At 38.7% G+C, this 21,143-nt stretch overlaps 1 protein-coding gene across 1 annotated transcript in view; it reads left to right on the top strand.

Annotated features, from left to right (window-relative positions):
• The window catches only part of LOC132103286 (RNA-binding motif, single-stranded-interacting protein 3), a 130,831-nt gene that overhangs the window by 15,675 nt on the left and 94,013 nt on the right, over positions 1-21,143 (top strand). The window contains exon 2 of the mRNA XM_059508260.1: positions 15,049-15,206. Coding sequence (XP_059364243.1) covers positions 15,049-15,206 — 158 coding nt within the window. The remainder of the gene's footprint in view (positions 1-15,048; positions 15,207-21,143) is intronic.

Here is a 21,143-nt window from a genome sequence, read left to right as displayed (position 1 = left end):
TTTTGTTTGTTCTTGTTTATAATTTAAACCCCACTCAGTGAAGTAAGACAAAATACACTAAAGATGTATAATTTGAAGATACACTCTTGGAAAGCAAGACTTTGGGCCCTATTTTAATGATCAAAACCTAAAGTGTAAAGCACACGGCACACGTGCACTCAGGGTGTGTCCAAATCCACTTTTGCTATTTTAACGACCGAAAAATGGTCTGTTCACCAAGGTGCATTTTTGGAATGGGTTGTCCCTATTCTATTAATAAGTAAGGGGCGTAACGTTCAAGAAACCAATCAATGTCTTCTCCCATTAACTTTAAGAGCGAGATGCACTCGCGCCATGGCGGATCGCTATTTACATTGCGGAATTTGTTGGTGAAAAAGCTGAACGCTTCTCAAGCGAAGAAACCGATCTGCTCGTGTGATCATCTAAGGGACAAGCAGGAATCCACCTAAGCTTCCCGAGATGAAGAAGGCGTTGGGTGAAGTAGAATTTCATTCATTATTATGAGTAATATTAGGCTGAATTGCAAATAGGTAGCCTAATTCTAATACACACAATGACTGTCCATGATTACATTTTTATATTTATGTGGCCTACACAATAATATTCTTTTAAACTGTAATCTTTTTTTTTTTAATATTTGGTATATTTGTGTGATGCGCATCCCTGTGTGTAATAAGCAAAGTCAAGGCACACTGTGAACCCACCCAGAGGCGCAATTTCTACCAACGCGCTCTTTAAATAACAAAAAAATATTGTGCCATTGACTTTAGACTTTATACCAGGTTTGAGTTGGTCTATGGCGCAGTCTATTTTCAGCTCCTTAAAACAGCAATGCGCCAGCAATGCGCCTGAACACACCTCTTTTTTAGACCAGCACGCCTATGGGTGCAAATGCATGTGGCGTCGGACTGAAACTAGCAAACACACTTGCGCTGCGCCTTGCGTCGCATTGCGCCAGGTGTATGATAGGGCCCTTTATATCTTATGCAGCGTTGCCTATCAAGTATATTCATTTTATTTAAAGTATTTTTAAGATATTTTAACTGAAAAAAGTGTATTAAGAATAAAATTTTGCTGTGTGGTTCTATGAACTAATCCAGATTTTATGGTTTATAAAATTAAATGCAGTCATCAAAGCAAATGGTGCGGGTTGTGGCCTCTGGTTCAGGTACAACAGTATGAGAACTGTCTGACATGCAAAGGTGTATACTTACCAGTGCTTTGGAGTGAATTCCTTGCAGACTGCAGACACAGCTCAAGTTATTCTAGGTAGGTTTAAATTTCAAATTCATTCTCTCTCTCTCTCTCTTGAGTGGAGCGCCGCTCTCTCGACCTCATGTTGAGACTGCGTTACTGGAAACCAGCTGCAGAGAGACTCCCAGAGGTGTGTGTGTGCCAGGATCACCCCTTACCACCAATTAATCTGCACAGTCTTTTGAAAGAATCAATTATTAATAACAAGAGGTACTTCACAGGGGCCTGCCTCTGATGTACTCTCTCTCTACCCCCCTCATGTTCTTTTTGGGTCCTTTATCCCTCTTTCTTTCACTCGGTCACCATTCCGAATCATTTATGCATCCCTCCCTATCTCCATCTTGCCTTCTCGATGCACACAGGCCTTTCTTAGGTAACACCGCTGCATTCCAGAAGAGGACAGTGATACGACTGCATTGTGCTAGACACGCAGAGCTGTAGGAAAATCCCCACCCTTGCTTTAATGATGTTGCAAGAGAACAGCATGCCATCTACTTTGGTAACCTGATCAGCGCACGCACGCACGTAAGTGTGTGTGTGTATGTGTGTACTGCGAGCTGGTGCACTCGAGCTCTTATGGTGCAATGTTCGACTAAACAGCACTATCATGCACGGCACAACTTCTAATGGGTCTAGCAGAAAGACGCCTAGCTCAAGACGCCTGTACCACAATTGGCACTTAGACAGTAGGAGAGACAGCGAGGGCCAGGTTAGTATGTGCTGGCAATTGCCTGCGTATACCGCACGATTGTTATTATGCACAAATAATTTGATTTTTCTTTTTTGTGTGTCATTCTATTCCCTTCACTCTCACACTTTTCCATCAAGCGTTTAAAGCAGACAGGCCACACTGACATTACACCGAGACTCAACCCTGATTATTTGTAATGAATGATCACACTATGTCCGGCACACACAAATATCTCAACAGATAATTAGATTGAGTGGGTGGACAAACAACATGGAATTAAAAGACAGAGAGAATACTGTCCATCCCACCTCAGACTGTGTTCATAGATTGAAAAAACACAAGCGGTCAAGGAAAAGTTAAAAAAAAAAAAAATTCTGTCATTATTTACTCAAACTTGCATGGCTTTCTTTCTTCTGTGGAACACAAAATAATTTTCCTGGCTATGATTTCCAATAGAATGAAGGTAAATTGGAGCTGTGAAACTTCAAAGACGATACATAGAACATATCATAAAGGTGGTCCATACAACCTCTGCACTATATTACAAGCCTTAAAGGGATATGATAGTTTTGTATGATGAAAATTAAGTCATGATCTCAAGGGATATTCTCCAGTATGCTCTTAACTGTTGCAACAAATTCACTGAATCGGGGCATTAGAGAATCAATTGAATCATTCAGAAGAATTCTGCGAACCGTATCAACTGATTAATTTAAAGATTTAAAGCAAAATAACACAAAATGCTTGAGCGGACTTTCAGAGAAAAATGAAATCAGCATGTCACAGAGAATTAACGTAAGATACTGTACTTGACATATACAGAAGACTTAAAATGTACTTCAGAAATCATACAGACCAATTTTATGATGCATTTTTTTCTATTTTAGAGAAGGAGAACGAGCAAGCAAGAAAGAATGAAAGAGTTTGGAATTATAAAAAAATAAGCTTACAGAATGTCATTTTTGGATGCACTATAGCTTTAAGACTCTAAGTATGCATTGTTTATAAAATCTCTTAGACACACAACAAGTATGTAGGGTGCCATATAAATCAGGTTATCTTGAGTTAAGACAACATATTAGATAAAGACAGGAAGGTGGAGGTGCAGCTAATAATTTTTATTCTGCAATCTAATAAAAGCCTAAATTATATATTCTAACGTGACATCCTGTTCACTTTATATTATGCATCCGTTGTACATGTGTTCAATGTGTGGACTACACATGGGCTAACAGATCATCTTAGCTTGCTCATGTCCTACGCATGGACCACAGCCACATTCTTGAGTGTGTGCTCTGACACAGAAGCACCCTTGTGGATCTCCCGTCAGCTCCACCAAACAGCGCCCACACGCCCACACAACACTACATGTGTCACACAGCTGCAGGACATGCACACATCTATGATGCTGGACTATAATGTAGCCATCTTTCAAATCTGAAATCATCAAATGTAATTACAAATATAGCAAAAATAATGACTGTTTTCAAAACACTGCCAATGGTCATCCCAACGAGTGTCAGGCTGGTCGGGATGCTCAAACCAGTGGGGTCAAGATTTGGCTGGTTAGCCTGACCATGTAAGCCTCTGCTGGTAAATGCTGTAACTACACCAACTGTGCAAAAAACATCTTTTTGAAATGATGGATGTTTGAAAGCCATGTATTAGGAATTTCTTTTACAAGTAGCATTTGTTAATAAATATTCATATTTATATACATTTAATTTTTAAAAATAGATTTTCTTTTTAATTAAATGTATATAAAATATGAATGTGTATATTTAATAAAAATGTATTTTTACATTTAATTTAAATACATATTTAAATTAAATTAAATACATATTAATGCATTAAATGTACATATATATTTACTGTAACATGCAAATATTGCACTATAAGCAATTAAAAGTAATTGCTTATTTTTTCTTTGCATTTTAAGCTGGAATTTTGGCATTGAGAAAAATGACACACTGTCCATATTTGGTGCATCGAATTTCAACAGAAAATGGTTGTATACCGTCTAGCATAAAGGATCTCTCATCCCCTTCAATATAAGGAAGGGGAAAAAAGGTTTCATGGTAATTTGATATGGCTTTTAAATCATTACTAGCACAGAGTATGTCTTGATCATCATCTGCACGGCCAGCATCTGTTTTGTTCCCCTCTTCCTCTGTTATCGATCAAATCAGGCTCCAGCGTTTAGTGGACTGATAAAGGACTAGGTATGAAAATTGATTAATGGCTGCTTCAATGTCACTCGTATTCAGTGACCATTTGAGGAAATATAATACTCTGTCCACAGACTAGCTATCTCTCTCCATCTCAATGTCAGTATTGAGCTTAGCTGAGGTTTCTGTAACACCCAGAGAGCGTGACATTGAGACATGGATCTGTGCTTTTTTTATCATTTATTTATGTATTTACGTCTGAAAGAGCATGGAAATTCAAGGCTATATGGGGGCCTCAACATATAGATGGAATTTGGAGACCACACAAAGACGCAAACACACATACACACACTTACTAACATGATGTGATAACATTTGATGATGTGTGATTAATGGAGTTCAGAGCTGATGACTCAATGTGGAGGGAGGCGCAAGGACATGCGGCATGTAAGACTCTTTATTATCTATGTGTGTGTGTGTGTGTGTGTGTGTGTGTGTGTTTGTGTGTGTGTGTGCACGCACGCTCTGGTACAGCAACTGTAGAGAAAGACCAAGAAATCCAAAATATTTGTTTGCTTTGATGAATGAATCCCATCCAGTGGAAATTTCCAGGAGCAGAACCTTTAGTCTGATACTTCACCATGTGCACGCCACTCTCAGTGCTGAATAAAGAAATTATTTCATTTAGCTTCCCTCCATTAAATCACTGTTACATGGATGTGACCCCCAAACCCACCCAGCTGTCATGTGATGTTAATTAACAGTGCCTGGTCCTCAGACAGATTCTGGGAATGTAAAAAAAAGAGGAGTTTGGAGACAGGAATGGGTCGAGTCCGGAGTCCTTGGAAGCCCTGCTGCAAAAACAAACCTGACGAAGGAATTTTAACGAAGGCAAAGGAAGTGAGCTCTTCTCGAGCTAAATTAATTGTGTACAGACTAACTTACTTCCTCAAATTTTCCTCAAGTTTTAATTTGAACACTAATGCATTGTTTCTTAACGGGAGTTTAATTGTATTGGTAAATAGGCTATGTAGAATATTGGTCTACAAAAATACACTGCAAAAAAATAACCTGCTGACTGAGGTGACAGACTTTAAAAATAACATTTTTGAACAGCGATACCGCTCTGGCAAGGGCCGTAATTAATTTGACAGACTGTGGAGAAATCATGACCCAGTGGCTCAATGCTTCTAGTGAACAGAGACATTTCTAATTGATTGATAGGACCTCACCATGTCCTCCACTTTGTTGCTAGGGCAACAGAGGTTGGTGGACTGCTACTGCCTGCACGGCTCTCCGAGCGGTCTGGTCTGAAGCGAGCAACAAATTCGGATGTTAATTTCAGCAGGAAGATTGGAAGACGAGAGGAGAGAATGCTATCAGACTGTTTCTCGTAACAATACAAGAGGAAGTCATTCTCAGATTAAAATGGGCTGCCGCGGATTTGCAGGCTTCCATCTCCCGTTCATATGCAAATAAGCACACTCTGATTGTTTCCTCGTATTTGAATGTGATGTGCTTGCCCCTGAGGGGCCGGGGATTTTGCAGGTCATGAAGGAAGAAGTATTTAAATAGAGAGACATCTGCTAATGTAGTATACAAATTAACTCAGAATTTGGTCTCAATTCCAGTTGCGATTAAATCCATGCAAACTTTATTTGAAGTTTTTCACCTCTCTGGGAAAAAACAAGACACAAAAAAGGACAATTAAAACCTAAGCCCCTCTGCATTCGCTTTTTCAATACTGTATATGCCAACTTAAATAAAACTTGACCTCAGTGAAGAAAGAGGTGGGGTCCATTTTGAATACATTGAGGAGAAATTAGCATGTATCTGCATAACAAGGAGGTGGTGATGGTGGTTAGTCATGCGTTGCAAATACTCGAGAGGTCGAACAATTGTGGTGAATAATCCTTTAGTGTCATCACAGCGGAGCCACAGATGTGAGCTGATTCTGTGCGGGATGAGGCGCAGATTGTCATATGTTGCGTAGGCGGATAAGTTTGATTGCAAACTGAGTGTGAACCTTTGCTTGCTGTGCTGTCGTGAAAGAGGCTGGTGAGGCTGGTGTTGTTAGTGCTCTCTGGCCGAATGTTTGTGTAACTCGTTCATGACATTAATGGTGCGTGGGCCTGACGTTAACAAGCTGGAGTGTGGTTAGGTGTCTGGAGCAGCGTGTTTCTTCTAAATTAAAGTCAGCTTATTTGTCCTTACATTCCTGCTGACAGAAAGAATTATAAAAGGTAAAGACCGGTGCTCTGGTACCTGTATGTAGTCTGTGTGTGGTCCATTCCGCTTTGTAGTTTCTCAAAGGATCAAACATGAAAGATGTGAGTAAAAAAGTATCTGGGAGGGAAGTGAACATCATTATTCATTTTAAATAGCTTATCTTCAAAAATAATGCATGTTTTCAAACAGGTTTCCCTAACACTCAATATGTCTGCCATTAAATGGCTAATCCCGCCCCCAAACACATGCTATTGGTTGATTTGTTGTTGTGTCAGGTGATGCGAAAACAAACAGAACAAAATTCTAAAAAGCACCAGAGAGCCACAGCATTTCAACTTTTCAGATGACTCAAACTGGTATAGGAAATAGCAAAGTTCAACTTTAATTTAACCAAATGGAGTGCTTGCTAAAACCATCACACTTGCAGAATTTCTTTGTTTCTTTTTTTTTCTAAACATTCTGGCTGTGACCAAATATGGCCATATCAACACTGACCCTTTCTCTGCTCCCCTTGGTTACTATTGCTAACTCAGACAAACTTTACAAAATTATTTCCAAAAGGATTTAACTCGAGATTCAGTAAATGTTCTCATTTGATATTATTCTTACATGGGGCATACAGAATTATGGCAAAGCAAAAGTATTTTATCTGCCTTTGATCTCTAAAGAATCTTTTTAAATTACGCTGTAACCTGATTAAAAACTGCATAGAAGAAACATTAATTTACTTGAGAGCAAATTTAGTTGGTCTTGCTGATGTTATAAACTCATTTGGGAATGATGGCCAAATCCAAGCACTTCTAAAGATTAATTAAAGATTAAAAAAAAAAAAAAAAAAACATCTCTGGGTACCTTGTGTAACTATTATAAGAGACCCAGTGACAATGTGGTGTTGTAGATTTGGATAGTGCCCATAAAAATGTTATCCAAACACATAGCCTCTCCATAAACATACATGAAAAAAAGAGCAAAAGCTTGTCTGAGAAAATGGCCAACAGTTGTGGAGTGAAGGGTCAATTAGTCCTTCTATTTCGACCAGTTTGACCCATTCAGGCCAATTAATGGAGCAGTTGCGAACATAACAGGAGGGATTTATCCCATTCACAGCCAATAGTACTAAAGAGGCATTGCCTCATCACATGACTTTTAGCCTCTTTCTTGCAGGTACTCCTATACATTCATGCCATGATTTAGGATCTAATGAGACTAAAAGAGAGGGGAAAGTGATGTTGCCTCTCCCTGAATTTACTCTTAAACAGTGTTATTTCAGAAAAAAAGATTTGATAAGATTCAATATTTACAGGATAATTAGACAGTAAAAGGAGGCATTGTTTCTGGGAAAAGGCCTATGATGGATGATACTGACATGACACTTTCATGATGTATGACACTGATTATTGACATGCTCACTTCCTTCAAGTGTCCTTTGTTTGAGTCACAAGCCAATGACAGGCTCAATGTCATGCCTGCGAAGGCAAACTTTTATAATTTCATCAAAAATGATCGCTTTCTATGTCTCCAGCACAAAAGAAAGCTGTAGAAGAAGACCATCCATTTATTTCATACCAAATTCTGCAATTCAAAGAGGTTATAATGGTGCATGTTATCGACTTTGAGCTTTAATGACAGAGAGCACTCAATGCCCACTTGCACAGAAGGCTTAAAGCTTGCTCACTCCCTCTTTCTTTTCACAAGAAGTCTCCCTCCTACCTTTGCTGCAGTAACTCTAACATATAGATCTTCTTGAGAGCCTAATGGGCTAATGCATGTGGTAATATATTTATGGGTCAGATAGAGTCATGTGTTTACGTACGCTGAGTGTGTGTGCAAGGCAGAGTGTTTAGTGTAATCTTTAGGGCTTCTTCAGGCCTCCGCTGTCCGGATGCAGGGGATCTCAAACCCTCTCCCTAAATAGCCGACATTCTTTCCCTCGCCCCAAGGGGCCCTGGGGGTTGAGTTGAGGGAAGGAGAGCAATGCTCGCCGTGTCCTGCTCTGGTCCCTGTGATGGCAGGGTCATGGCGTGTACTATCGATCACTACCGTCAAGAGCGAGGCCAAGTGCATGTGTGTTTACTGTGAATGCTGTCTGCGGAACAATCCAGATTGTTATGGAAAAGCTATGTGACCTTTCTTTCACATCTGTGGAAAATAGTGGCAAAAATCATGGCATATTGGTCAATGACATCATGCTCTTTCCATTGTTCAATCCATTAATGTTTTAAAAAAAATACATTAAAAATGCATTTACATTTTATAATTTACTTTGATATATTTTACAAAAAGCCAGAAATGTCAGGGTGATACAACTAATGTCATTATGAAGGGGGAAAAAAGCCTCATTAAAATGATAACATTTTAGAAGTTTAGCACATTTTTCTTTTGCTTGTTTTGAAAAACAAAACAAAACAATATTCTAGCAAAACTGCTTCACTGTTTATTAATATTTAAACAAAAACAAATCAAAGTCATGGTTGTGTTTGTGAAGTCTAAAAATAATTTAGATAAGATGTTTTTATGATAAAACCAAGTGAGTTCATATTGTAGAAATAAGTCAGTCATGTGATGTGGCTCCCCCCAAAATGTACAGGCCTATAATTGAGCCCTAAAAAAATTCCTTGGAGGAAAATAAAATATCTTTTTACATTATGATAACACCACAACATTTAGAACTTTCATAAAGTCAATTTCTTTCTTTATTTCTTCCTCTCTTTTATTTGATGTTTTTGCTGTCAAACCATGTGAAACCAATATGAATACAAGAAGCACATTTCTAAAAACTTCAGTTTTAAACTAGATTATTCAAAAAATATATTAATAATACTTTACCATGGATGAAGCAATCACTCTTTATAAGTCATTGACCCATATCACATGCAGTAATGCATCAATATGTGAAAACAAGGAATATTTTAAATGCATGCACATGAAGTGTTTGCACACATGTACATTTCCACAGCCCAAGCATAATCACAGTGATGGAGGCAGGGGTTAACTCCACATACTCAGCAGGCAGCGCAAGAAAGCTGACCTGATAGAGGTCAGTCTCTCTCTGCGAACAACAGCAGAGGAGAAGTAATGAGAGAGAGAGAGAGAGAGAGGACGGACAGAGGGAGGAAGAGTGGTTGGAGGAGAGAGGAGGCAACCATTCGAAACCCATTTTCGAGGGCTCTCCAGGAAGTACTAATTGTTTGGCGACTGGAGTACCCTTTAGGGAAATGAAGGCTATCTGGACGTGCAGCAAGGAGATAATGTGTGTGTGCACATCACTCACCCTTTAATAAAGAGCAGAGCCTGACTACGCACCGGCCAACCCTGGGATTTAGAGGGAAGGAGGGGAAGCAGGAGGGAGGGAGGGATTTATCCATAGTAGAAGAGGGGGCGGGGGAGAGGAGGAGATGGTTTACAGAAGCCAGTCGGTGAAAGAAGAGGGGGGCTGAATGGACAGATTACAGTCATAAGACTGATAGAAGGCAGGGTTGAGAGAGAGCAAAAGACAAAAAGAAGAAAGGCAGGAATTGTTTAATTAGCAGACAATAACTGATTTCCTTTTCTCTGGAAGGCTTCTGCCTTTTTGCCACTTTTGATTGAAAGCTTCAGAATAGAGATGGCTAGAAATGATGGGAGAGTAATAGAACACATGATGCAAGCGAGACTCAAACTCATGCAGACTGAATGAGCACCAAAGCTAAACAGCTAGTGATGTGTCGTTCGTGAACGAATCGTTCTTTTTGAACGAATCTTTTAGCTGAACGAATCGTTCTCGTTCACGCAATCCTTTCTCGTTCACTCATATTTCTCGTTCACTGAAGTTCCTCCCTCCACAGCAGCGCGGTGCTATAAGCTGCGCATGCGCAGCTCAGTGAACCGGGTAACAACCATTTCATACTGTCAAAGAATTACTCAACCTCGAGCCAATAGCCTTCTAGTATGAGATATGACAGAGCATGTGATTTGTTGAATGTAGTGAGCGAATACGCCCTTTACTGAACTAGTTTCATATGAGTCTGAACGAGATCTAGAGATCTAATTGTTCGTGAATGAAAGACTGACTGGTACACATGTCGGTCGTGAACGAGTTGAATGATTTAGTACATCTCGTTCGTGAATGAAATGACTGAACTGGCACACATGTCATTCGTGAACGAGATGAATGAACGGATACATGTTGTTCGTGAATGAAATGAACTGGTACATAGCTTATCTCGTTCGTGAACGAAACGAATGAGAGTAAACTAGGTTAGTCTGCCATTTAGCATGTCAATCTCTTAAAATGCAAAGCGCAGTTATAGGTACTGTGCACATACACTTGGTTTGATATTTAGCATACAGAACTCCACGTTTAATCAACGATTTATGAATGTGAATATAATATATAAACTGTCTGACCAAACAATTAAAATGCTAATTAGGCAAGAAAACCTTGTGCTTTGTTCATCTGAACAACTTAATTAGACTTTATATATTGAATGTGATTATGCACACATTTTAATAAAGCCAGATCAGTTTTTGTAACAAGTGAATACGTTCGTTGATTTGAGACATGACACATAATACACTCTTTTTTGCCACCTGCTGGCATATTTTGTGTAATACGAAGAAATGATCACTGAACGAATCAGTGAACGATTCTGAACGAATCATTTTGGTGAACGAACTGAAAATGAACAAATCTTTTGAAAGAATCATAATTTCCACCACTATAAACAGCATCCACTAATTACTAGCTATAGGTAGGCTGATATGTGTGTGTGTATATATGTATATGTATACACTACAGACCAAAAGTTTGGACACACCTTCTCATTCAAAGAGTTTTCTTTATTTTCATGACTATAAAATTTGTAGATTCACACTGAAGGCATCAAAACTATGAATTAACACATGTGGAATTATATATGGAATTATATACATAACAAAAAAGTGTTAAGTCTTTAGCTTCAAGAGGTAGTCACCTGAAATGGTCTTCCAACAGTCTTGAAGGAGTTCCCAGAGAGATGCTTAGCACTTGTTGGCCCTTTTGCCTTCTGTCTGCGGTCCAGCTTTCCCCTAAACCATCTCAATTGGGTTCAGGTCCGGTGACTGTGGAGGCCAGGTCATCTGGCGCAGCACCCCATCACTCTCCTTTTGGTCAAATAGCCCTTGATGCCTTCAGTGTGACTCTACAATTTTCATAGTCATGAAAATAAAGAAAGCTCTTTGAATGGGAAGGTGTGTCCAAACTTTTGGTCTGTACTGTATATATATATATATATATATATATATATATATATATATATATATATACACATACACACACACATCACTTGGCCATAACAACAAATTATACTGTAAAAATACTTCTTACCAAAGCAAAACCCCAAGACAAACAGTTGTCACCTGATGACATATCTCAAAAGTAAACGTTACATGTGCTAATTTGTTTCAGACAGCATATGTGTAGCATAATAGCAAATCTGTCATCAGACAATTGGTGTCCCAGGGTCTCCTCCCTTAAGGACTGAAATGGATTTGTGAGCATGTGTGGCTATAGAGACGCCTAAAATATGTGTATGTGTGATTGCTGCTGGAGTCTGTTTTAAAAGCAACATCATCTCTTTCTTTCCCTCTAATCCCAGTCTGTCTGATGGCGAAGTGAACGCCTTTGACGTTTCAAAGGCTTCCCCCATCATGACTCCTGACACACTACAAACCCTGACACGCTATCACCCTGCCCCTGACAGCTGCACAAATTGGCTGAAAGAGGTGTCTGTGGCGAGCACTTTGATCAGCCAAGCTTTTGCTCTCTTGCGCACGGTCTGTCTCCATCCTGGAGTCATGCTGCAGAGGCCAGGCCCCCGATCTGCTGAGGAGAACCGGGCCGGGTGGGTCTGATAAGCTTCCATTCACACAGGAAGATTTTGTGCAGACAAACCATGCGTGTGTGTGTGCGTCAGAAATGCATATGGTGTATATAGTTTCAGGAATCAGGTGTATTTATTATATCCAGATATCATGTTGGGTTCTGGCAAAGTAAGACAGCTTTTAGGACAGAGCTTTGTGTGCATAAGTGCTGGGGAACATTAGGTTAAAAAGTAATGCTATACAACACTTATTACATATTTTTAAAAAATAATCATGTTGCGTCACAGCATTCTTTTTAACAATTCTTGTTCTTATGAATTGCAACAAACTAATTAAACACTAGAATACACATAATTTTTTTAAGGATTACTGTACTCTTACTCAAATCAGTGAATCATTATTTGAATAGGTTAATTTACATAAACAGTCCAAACGAATCAATTAATTAAAAATAATAGGACTTCTATCGATACATAGAGACTGTATAGAAAAAAATCTGCTTACTATAACGGATTCTCGAATGAACTACATAAAAAAGTGGGCTGTTCAAGATGAACCGATTCACTAGAACGATTTAGACTTTCCACAACATATATGGGGGAAGAGTGGGGGGAAGGTTTACAATGAACCGATTAACTAGAATGACTTTCCAGGCCTATCCTACACATACACAAAGCCTTTTAAAGGGATAGTTCACCCAAAAATTATGTCTTTAATCACTCACCCTCATGTTATTCCAAACCTGTAAGATCTTTGTTCATCTCTGGAACACAAATTAAGATATTTTTGATGAGATCTGAGAGCTTTCTGACCCTCCATATACAGGAAGGTAACTTCCACATTCAAGGCCCAGAAAGGTAGTAAGAACATCGTTAAAATGGTCCATGTGACATCTGTGGTTCAACCATAATTTTACAAAGCTACGAGAATACTTTTTGTGCGCAAAGAAAACATCTTTATTTAACCATTTTTCTCCGGTGAGTTACCATCTACTGCCATTATGGAGATTAACACAACGCATACGCGTGATGCTGCTGACATAGAACACATATGCACTGCGCCTTGTTTAGAGGAAAACATGCGCACACATTGCGGTACTCTCTATAATGGTGGTAGATGGTAACTCGCGGGAGAAGAATTGAGTAAGTAGTGGCTTTTGAATAAGAAGTACTTTTAGTTACTTACTAACAACAATGATATATGTATGTAATTGTTCATTCAGTGTGCTTATGCTCAACCTTCTCATAATCATATATATCCCCCAACTTTTTTAGTTGGAACATGAGGTTTATATTTCCCTCAAAGCACATGCACACAGTGTGTTTTTATGGCAATTCGTCATCTTCTATTCCCTGTCTGTGTGTTGTAGGCCTATTCCTGAGTATTCAATGGGTTCATTCATAACTGTAGCCTGAGGCAGGGTGTGTGAATTATATAAGGCAGAATCTATTCTAGCCTCGATAGGCCCGTCTGTCTGTCTGTTTGTCTGTCTGTCTGTCTGTCTGTCTGAACGTTTGTCTGGAGGAAACTCCAGGCTGTGGGGAAGTGCAGGTAATAGATTAATGCCAGGGGAGACTTGCCAGTATACAGCACAACTGACAGCCAATGATTATTGCAAAAACAGAGAAAGTGCAGACCAGACACACACACACATACACACACACACACACAGTCCATTACATAGACATCACTAGGAAACCGCGCATGCAAACACATAAATAATAGCTCTCATACCGCATTCTAACTGTCACAGTGGTGTTTCTATATCTGACTGCCATGTCTATCAGAAAATACTGAACGCACAGTGTTTATGCGGTTTAAAATCCTCACCAAATCTTCTTCAGGGAAGATATCATATTTTAACCAGTGGCTGTGTTTTAGGACACCTCAGGGCATTGCAGAGATTGCCTGGGGACCTCGACCTCGAGTGCTGTCCGTTTGCCCCGCACAGGTTGCACCACCCTGAGGCTCTGGGGGAAGGTCACTCTGTTAATATCGTGTTCTGGGGTTGGGGAAACGATAGGGTATGGCATTGAAAAAACTCAGTATGGCGGTGGAGGCTACAGGCTAGGGTGTGGCCATATGGAAATGCCGTGCCTGATTTAAACTGATGCAAATTAAAACAAACTGTGAGGGATATAAGTAAAATTGTAAAGAACCGGCTGATGAAGATTTAGCTGGCAAAGCATCTAAAATATTCCAACATCCAAACTGGAGGCGTCGATGCTCCAGGTGCACAGCGCATTAAATGGACCAATCAATCAGCACGAGGCCAGACTTCAGTAGTGATGGGTGGATTAAAAATTTACATTTCAATACTCTTGGTATGGATAGTATCAGTCTTCACATAAACATATATCGATCCTAATACAAACAGTCATGAGCTTTGCATATTCAAGAAGAGAGCAGAGTTTGCCAGAGCTTGACAGGGTAATTTCTCTTAACTAAATAACGACCAAAAAAAAAACATTTATTAATTTTTTGTGATGCTGAGTATAACTCACCATTCAGAGGCCAGGACTAGAACTCTCCGTTATATTAGTATTACTAAATGCATATGTGTGGTTGCAAAACAAATTACAAGACAAATGCATTGTTCATAAGGTGTTAGAAATTGTTGAATGGACTGTAGATCTCTCCCTGACAGCCTTGTTTTATAGTAAATATAGTGTCGACTCTCAATAAGGCTCATAAATTCTTCACCTAAAGGCATGTTTAAGCTCACAGTGGCTAGAGATGCACATTAGAGATTAATTTTTATCTTCTTTCTAAGTCATGAGATCTTGCTATTCAAAAGTGAATATTACAGTAATCTAATATAAATCATATACATTTTTAATAACAACAAATACCTTTGTCTTGCAGCAGTCATATGCCCCGCCCCCTCCTCCCATGGCTCCGCCCAGCCCCAGCACCAATAGCAGCAGCCATAGTGCAGCGGAGCAGCTCAGTAAAACCAACCTGTACATTCGGGGCCTTCCACCTGGCACCACTGACCAGGACCTCATCAAACTCTGCCAACCGTAAGTATCTTTTCCCAGATGTCCCCTATCTGTCACTGCCTGCTTTCCTCTTTCTCTCTGTCTTAACAGGTGTGTTGTTCTATACACCTATATCAGCAGCCGCTCTATAGGCTACCTATTTATAGTTGCAAAGACACAGGTACCCAATGCAAGGACTCATGCAATCATGTAAATCCAAGCACAGGAGGTCACAGGAATATATATATATATATATATATATATATATATATATATATATATATATATATATATATATATATATATATATATATATATATAAACACTGTGTGGTTGTGGAGAAGAATATAGCCCCATAAATGGTGATGGCAAGTAAGCATCATTAGAATGTAGGGAGGTCATTATAAAATGCTGTACAAGAACCAGGGGGCAGCTTATATATTCTTCTTCTCTGATGACTCATGTAGATGTAAATCTTGTGTGGGGGCTTTCTGCCTTAAGACATTTACTCCAGCACCACGACCTTCTGTGAATATTTAAGAATTTCCTAATTACACCCATGCAAATTTGACCATGAGAACATGGATCTGGGGTCAGCGGTTTCTAAGCAACGTTTAAACCAAGGACTGCTTTGTCTTGTGGACCCTACACAGAAGAGTGCAATTACCGGGCTGCAGCTAGTGCCCAGAATTCATTCTGATTGTTTTTTTTTTTTGTTTGTTTTTTGAGAGAGAGAGAGAGAGCGAGAGAGAGAGAGAGGGAAGAGGCAGAAAAATAAGCATTATTTTCATTAAAAAAAATTTGAAATACATGCCACTCAAAATGTTAACACGTCAAAACTCAGACTCCCATCACATCTTTCAGTCTCTCTCAGGGTCTTGGGCTACCATGGTCCAGTTAGCCCAAGGCCTGGAGTGGGACTGAAAAAATAATCATGATTATAAAAGTTTTATTAGCTGTGGCTGCTGTGCCAAATGGGCAGAAACATTTTGGAAAGGTCAAAGGGGTTGCCTTGGGGCTCAGCAGAAAAAAGACTGTCCACAAACACTTCTTGCATTTTTTTTTTTACATAACTCCACAGTGATTTAGATGGCATGCATGCATGTCTGGCACCCTAGTGTTGCAATCTAAATCTTACAGCTGCGTGCATGCGTACGCACACTTTTTGTGCACATGCACACACAGTTAGTGACCCTTTTGCATCCTCCAGTGGCTCTGCTGCATTGGCAGGAAGGGCAGTGAAAAGTACTTCTGTCAGGCTGACATTTCGGAGATCTTCTTGTGTGATTCCCCGCAGAAGATTGGCAGGGTTTTGAGGCTCAAGGTACAATGGGGTTAGACTCTGAAGGAGAAAGTGTCGTCTCAGCAGATTCTCAAACCTCAGCCATGAAAATGAGCCCTTAGATTTCTGCTTGCTGTGCTCATAGTTTTTTAATTAGATTATCTTATAATTGAGGAATGGCATGGTGTCAAGTTGCAGATGCAGAATGTTTGCCGAATCGTGACTTTGAAACAAACATCCAGATTGTAATGTCTCAGTTATTTTGCATTAGAAGAGGTAAAAAGGTCAGATTGAAAGAGTGTTGCATTTACTGAGACAAAAAAAAAAAAAAAAACGCTGAAAACGTACCGTGGCGGTTTCATAAAAAGCCTGAATATGAATCATGAATTATTAATGAAGGCCTTAGGTGAACATGTCATCATCATGTTTATGTGCTTTCATTATGCATCTTGTGTGTGTGTGTGTGTTGGTGGAAATCAGAGGGCAGAGAGTCATGTCTGTGAGACAGTTTATTACTTTTCCTTTCCATGATTCGATATCATGGAGTATTAACCCTCAGGACACAGCATTTTATAATACCATTTAAAATAATTGCATTTCAGAGCCCCTCATTATGTCTCTGATTATAATCTAATGCTACAGAGAGAAAGTGAATTCAATACAACTCAATTCTGCTCACACTTGGAGCAAGGTTTTATGGGATGAATTAGGAATTTCATTACAACAAAGTTCTGTATGTTTTTAGCCAATTTGTATCTTACTATATATGTGCACAATTAAAAAGTTTTATTGCATATGAAACCTGTGCACACAAAAATGTTCTGTACATTATCTTTTTCTTAGTAATATTTTGTTTAGATTAGTAGCACTCTTATTGTAATTTTTAAGTTCATTTTCCACAGATTTTCCTAGATCAGTAGAGAAAAATGCAAAAACAAAACTTGAGGAGAAATAAAACTACAAACAAATGAAACAACTGACATACAGTATACAGTATAAAATGAATGTGGTTAGCACAGCTTTTCTATTTTTTATTTAATTTTGTTTTATCTCGTCTTTTATTTGACAAGAAATGTTTTGGGTCATGTTGAAAACTTTTGACATTTCATTCTAAATTTGAAACCCTAGAAGAAACAGATGCAAGATTATGAAGATCGCTTTTTTTAAGAGCAAAATCTAGGGAGCAGGAGATTTCATTTGCTTTCCATTTAATCTCATTGCTGTCTAGGAGAAACAACTGAGATATAAAATTGATCTCATTTGTGTTTTTCTTTCCTTTGTGAGTAAGATCAGAAAGTTATTATATTGCTTCCAGTGGTATCTTGGCATTAAGCAGTTTTCATTTTCCTGGTTTTATACCATATTCCTCGCCTATATAGTATATATAAAATATCTTATATATATTTATCACTGAAAAGCAGCCAAGGCTTGCTGCCCAGAATGCACCCCCTTCCTTGCTCTCTGTCTATCAGCCTGATTGACTAACTGAGGCAGTGGAGGAATTGCCCTTGTGTACTGGCCTGCCATATCTAGGGGGGCCTCTGGGGTAGGATCTCATTTTCAGTCGGCAGAACCCCCCTTGGGCTCGAATAACTCAGGCATCCAGAGCATGCAAACCATTTCTGAGCCAGTGACAAGGCTAGTAACAGGTCATGGTTTTTATTTCAAAGTGTTGCTTTCTTACAGTACATTTGTCGTCTTCTTTTTCTGCACTTATGATTTATGTCTCCTTCTCACCACTGTAGAAACGTCTAATCACAAGGAGAAAATCAGGCTAGAATTTCTAATGATTTGAAGACTGATTCATAATTCATATTCTTTAACTCGAGTATTATTCAGGTCGCTGGTTTGGTTCAAAAACCGTTCAGGGAGTGTGCCAGAATCAAATGTGTATTCGGTACACTCTTAAAAGTAAACGTCTCTCCAGTGACTTTTATCCAGTATCACCAAAACAACTATTTAAATCTATAGGATGTATTATATTCATAGTCTGTTCTTCACTCAGCACATATCAAATGGCTTCAGAAAACCTGAGATTACTCTAATTGTGAGTTTCACATGATACATTATTAATATAAATGTTTGAATTTAAGGAGTTTTTTTTTTTTGTTTACTTTTGTAAATATTAGTGTTGTGTTTAGTCATCACTTGACGGCCAATGTTAAATTTGTTTCATGAAGAAAAAATGTACTGCAGTTTGTTCCACTTCAATGGTTTTATGATTATTATTTTTTTAAATAGGTGCAGGGTAAAGTCTCTAAAGTGACTTTTCCCTTATGATACTTTCTGTGGTTATTTCTCACTGCTGTTATTTTTAAAACATGAAAGCAGCAACATGTCTCCAGCATTCACATCTAACCTGAGGTCAGATGAGTGGCCGACTCCTCTTGAAGCTCAGCTGCCCTGGTTATGTTCAGAAGAGCGTACGAGGGCCAAAAATCTGCTAGCCATCAAGAGTCATCTTGAAGTCTTTCTGTCTCCCTCAGTATCACAGCTCTTGTCAATATGTGTGAGGTGGGAGAGGAAGAGGAAGTTTAGTCAAAAACAGCCTAAACACTTGGGATAAAGGTCTTTTAGGCTGGATTCGACTGTTTTATTGACATCAGCACTGTCTAGTGCCTCCCTGACTTCTGAGGCAGCAAGAAGGTGTCAGTCATCTTTTCAAATTCTTCTCAACAGTTCAAACCACAGACACACTCGCTTGCCAATCCTTAGTACCAAGGATAAAAAAAAGTAACGCAAGCCTTGTCCTGTTAGCACAGCTCCTGTTGCGTTTTGGACACACAGACCTAGATTTACTATAAATAATAAATAAAGCTGGATCCAGCTGGATGATGTAGGACATAGGCCTATGTAAATCCTAGGCTAATTTTGATTTTTGGGTGAACAATCCCTTTAAATATGTACATCCACATTTGCAAATAAATAGGTCACACCTGTATTTAAAGAAAGTATTTTGCCTTGATAACTGTTAGTCATGTTGCTCTCTATTGGCTTTCGCTGAATAGGATACCTGTTGTGGCCTCGGTAAGAGAAAGAGAAAATTCCCTTGTTTAAGTGTTAGTCTAACACTACATTTTTGGTTTGCTGTGCGAGGTGACTTGTGTTCAAATCTGACTGAATCTGTTTTTCAGGGGATGACAGATATTGATGTGACTCCAACAGCTCTGCACAAATTTCATTTATTTTATTTTAATTGTTATTATTATTATTTTATATTTTAGACAATTTAGGCAAAATGTAGAAATTTTACTGCCACTGCATTTTCCCCCTAAATATTCATTATAAACACTTAATCATATGTCATTTATTTGTATGTGATATATGGTATGTGATATAATCATATGTTCTAAAAAATGTTTGTAAATTTAATGGTTAGAAACACTGTTAATTGGTTAAGATTAATTTCCCTTAATATGATGAAATCTGTAATAAGTTTGCCAGAACATTTTACAGTTAATTACATTTAAAATACATTTAAAATGAAAAACCATCAACTGACATTCCCACTATTATTTATAGAATTATGTTTCTATATAATTATTACTATACTTATATAACTGTCTATATAATTATGTTCATCCTGTTTTTGTTTTTGTATATATAAAACTTTAAATCAGTTAATTAAATATACTGTACTTTAAAAAAAAATGAATTCCTGTTTCTACTGTATTTCTTATGGAAAAGTTTCAGCAACCACAGCTGCCGTGTTATCCTATAAATTTCACATTCTGCGGTGAGCAGAAATACTGTATTATGAACGTTTTTCATGAGTTTTTGCTTGTATGTTGAGTCATATCTCAGCTTATACAACCTTTGTAATTTCTATCAAGTTTGGACGAGGCTTCATATGCAAACATTCAGTAAATCAAGGCCATTGCATTTTAGGAAATAAAATCCTCCTTTTGGAAAGTAACTGGGCCTCTTTACTAAAAACCAGCGGTGCAAGCGAGCATACAGTACAATCAAACATCAGATGCTTGTAACTCATGGCACAGAAGTGTCGAGCGGCATGTCAGACGAGACAGCTGCATTGGTAACCAATTAATAGATCCTACACACCCACCTAGATAGAAGTTGAAAGAATGCTGGTTCACATCTCTCGGCACGAGACATCAAACGGTCCGGCATCCGTGGCTGCTGGCGCTCAGGGGAAAATAAAAACACAGATCAGAGCGGTGTGACGGCCCTTTGAGAACTGTCATTAGCACTTCACACACTGCTGCTGAAAGCCTCGTACACAGGACAGGTTGTCTTGGCGGTGATCAAATCAGTTGGGATCTGCTCCCAGCTTGGGCTGTCACAGCACGTCGAGCCGTGTCGCAATCTTTCAAAAGTGCGTGTGTTGATCGAAAATATATTAATCTTTACTGAAAGTCGTTTTAGGCATTTTGGTTAACCTCATGTGGTGTTTACAGTTTTTTTTATGTTCATGTTTATTTGATTTTGTGTGCTTGTGGCTTAACTAAAGCATTCTTTTGAACCTGATCTGCTCTGGTCAGTGTGAAGAGAAAGGTTTCTTCATTCAGATGACCAGAGTTAGAACGCTGTGATCCCATGTACTGGCTGAACTGTGGTATTTGACTGGAGGTTTTGGTGAATGTAGTGTCAGCAGTCTAATTAAAGCTTTCTAAGTATCTGTTATTGTAAGGGCATTGTTGCCTCCTTTCTTTCTTACTTTGGTTCTGTCTGTCTGG

This window comes from Carassius carassius, chromosome 24 (assembly GCF_963082965.1).
Source record: "Carassius carassius chromosome 24, fCarCar2.1, whole genome shotgun sequence".
Classification (NCBI taxonomy): Eukaryota; Metazoa; Chordata; class Actinopteri; order Cypriniformes; family Cyprinidae; genus Carassius; species Carassius carassius.
Note: the sequence above shows the minus strand (reverse complement) of the source record. Positions and strands in the feature narration are given on the sequence as shown.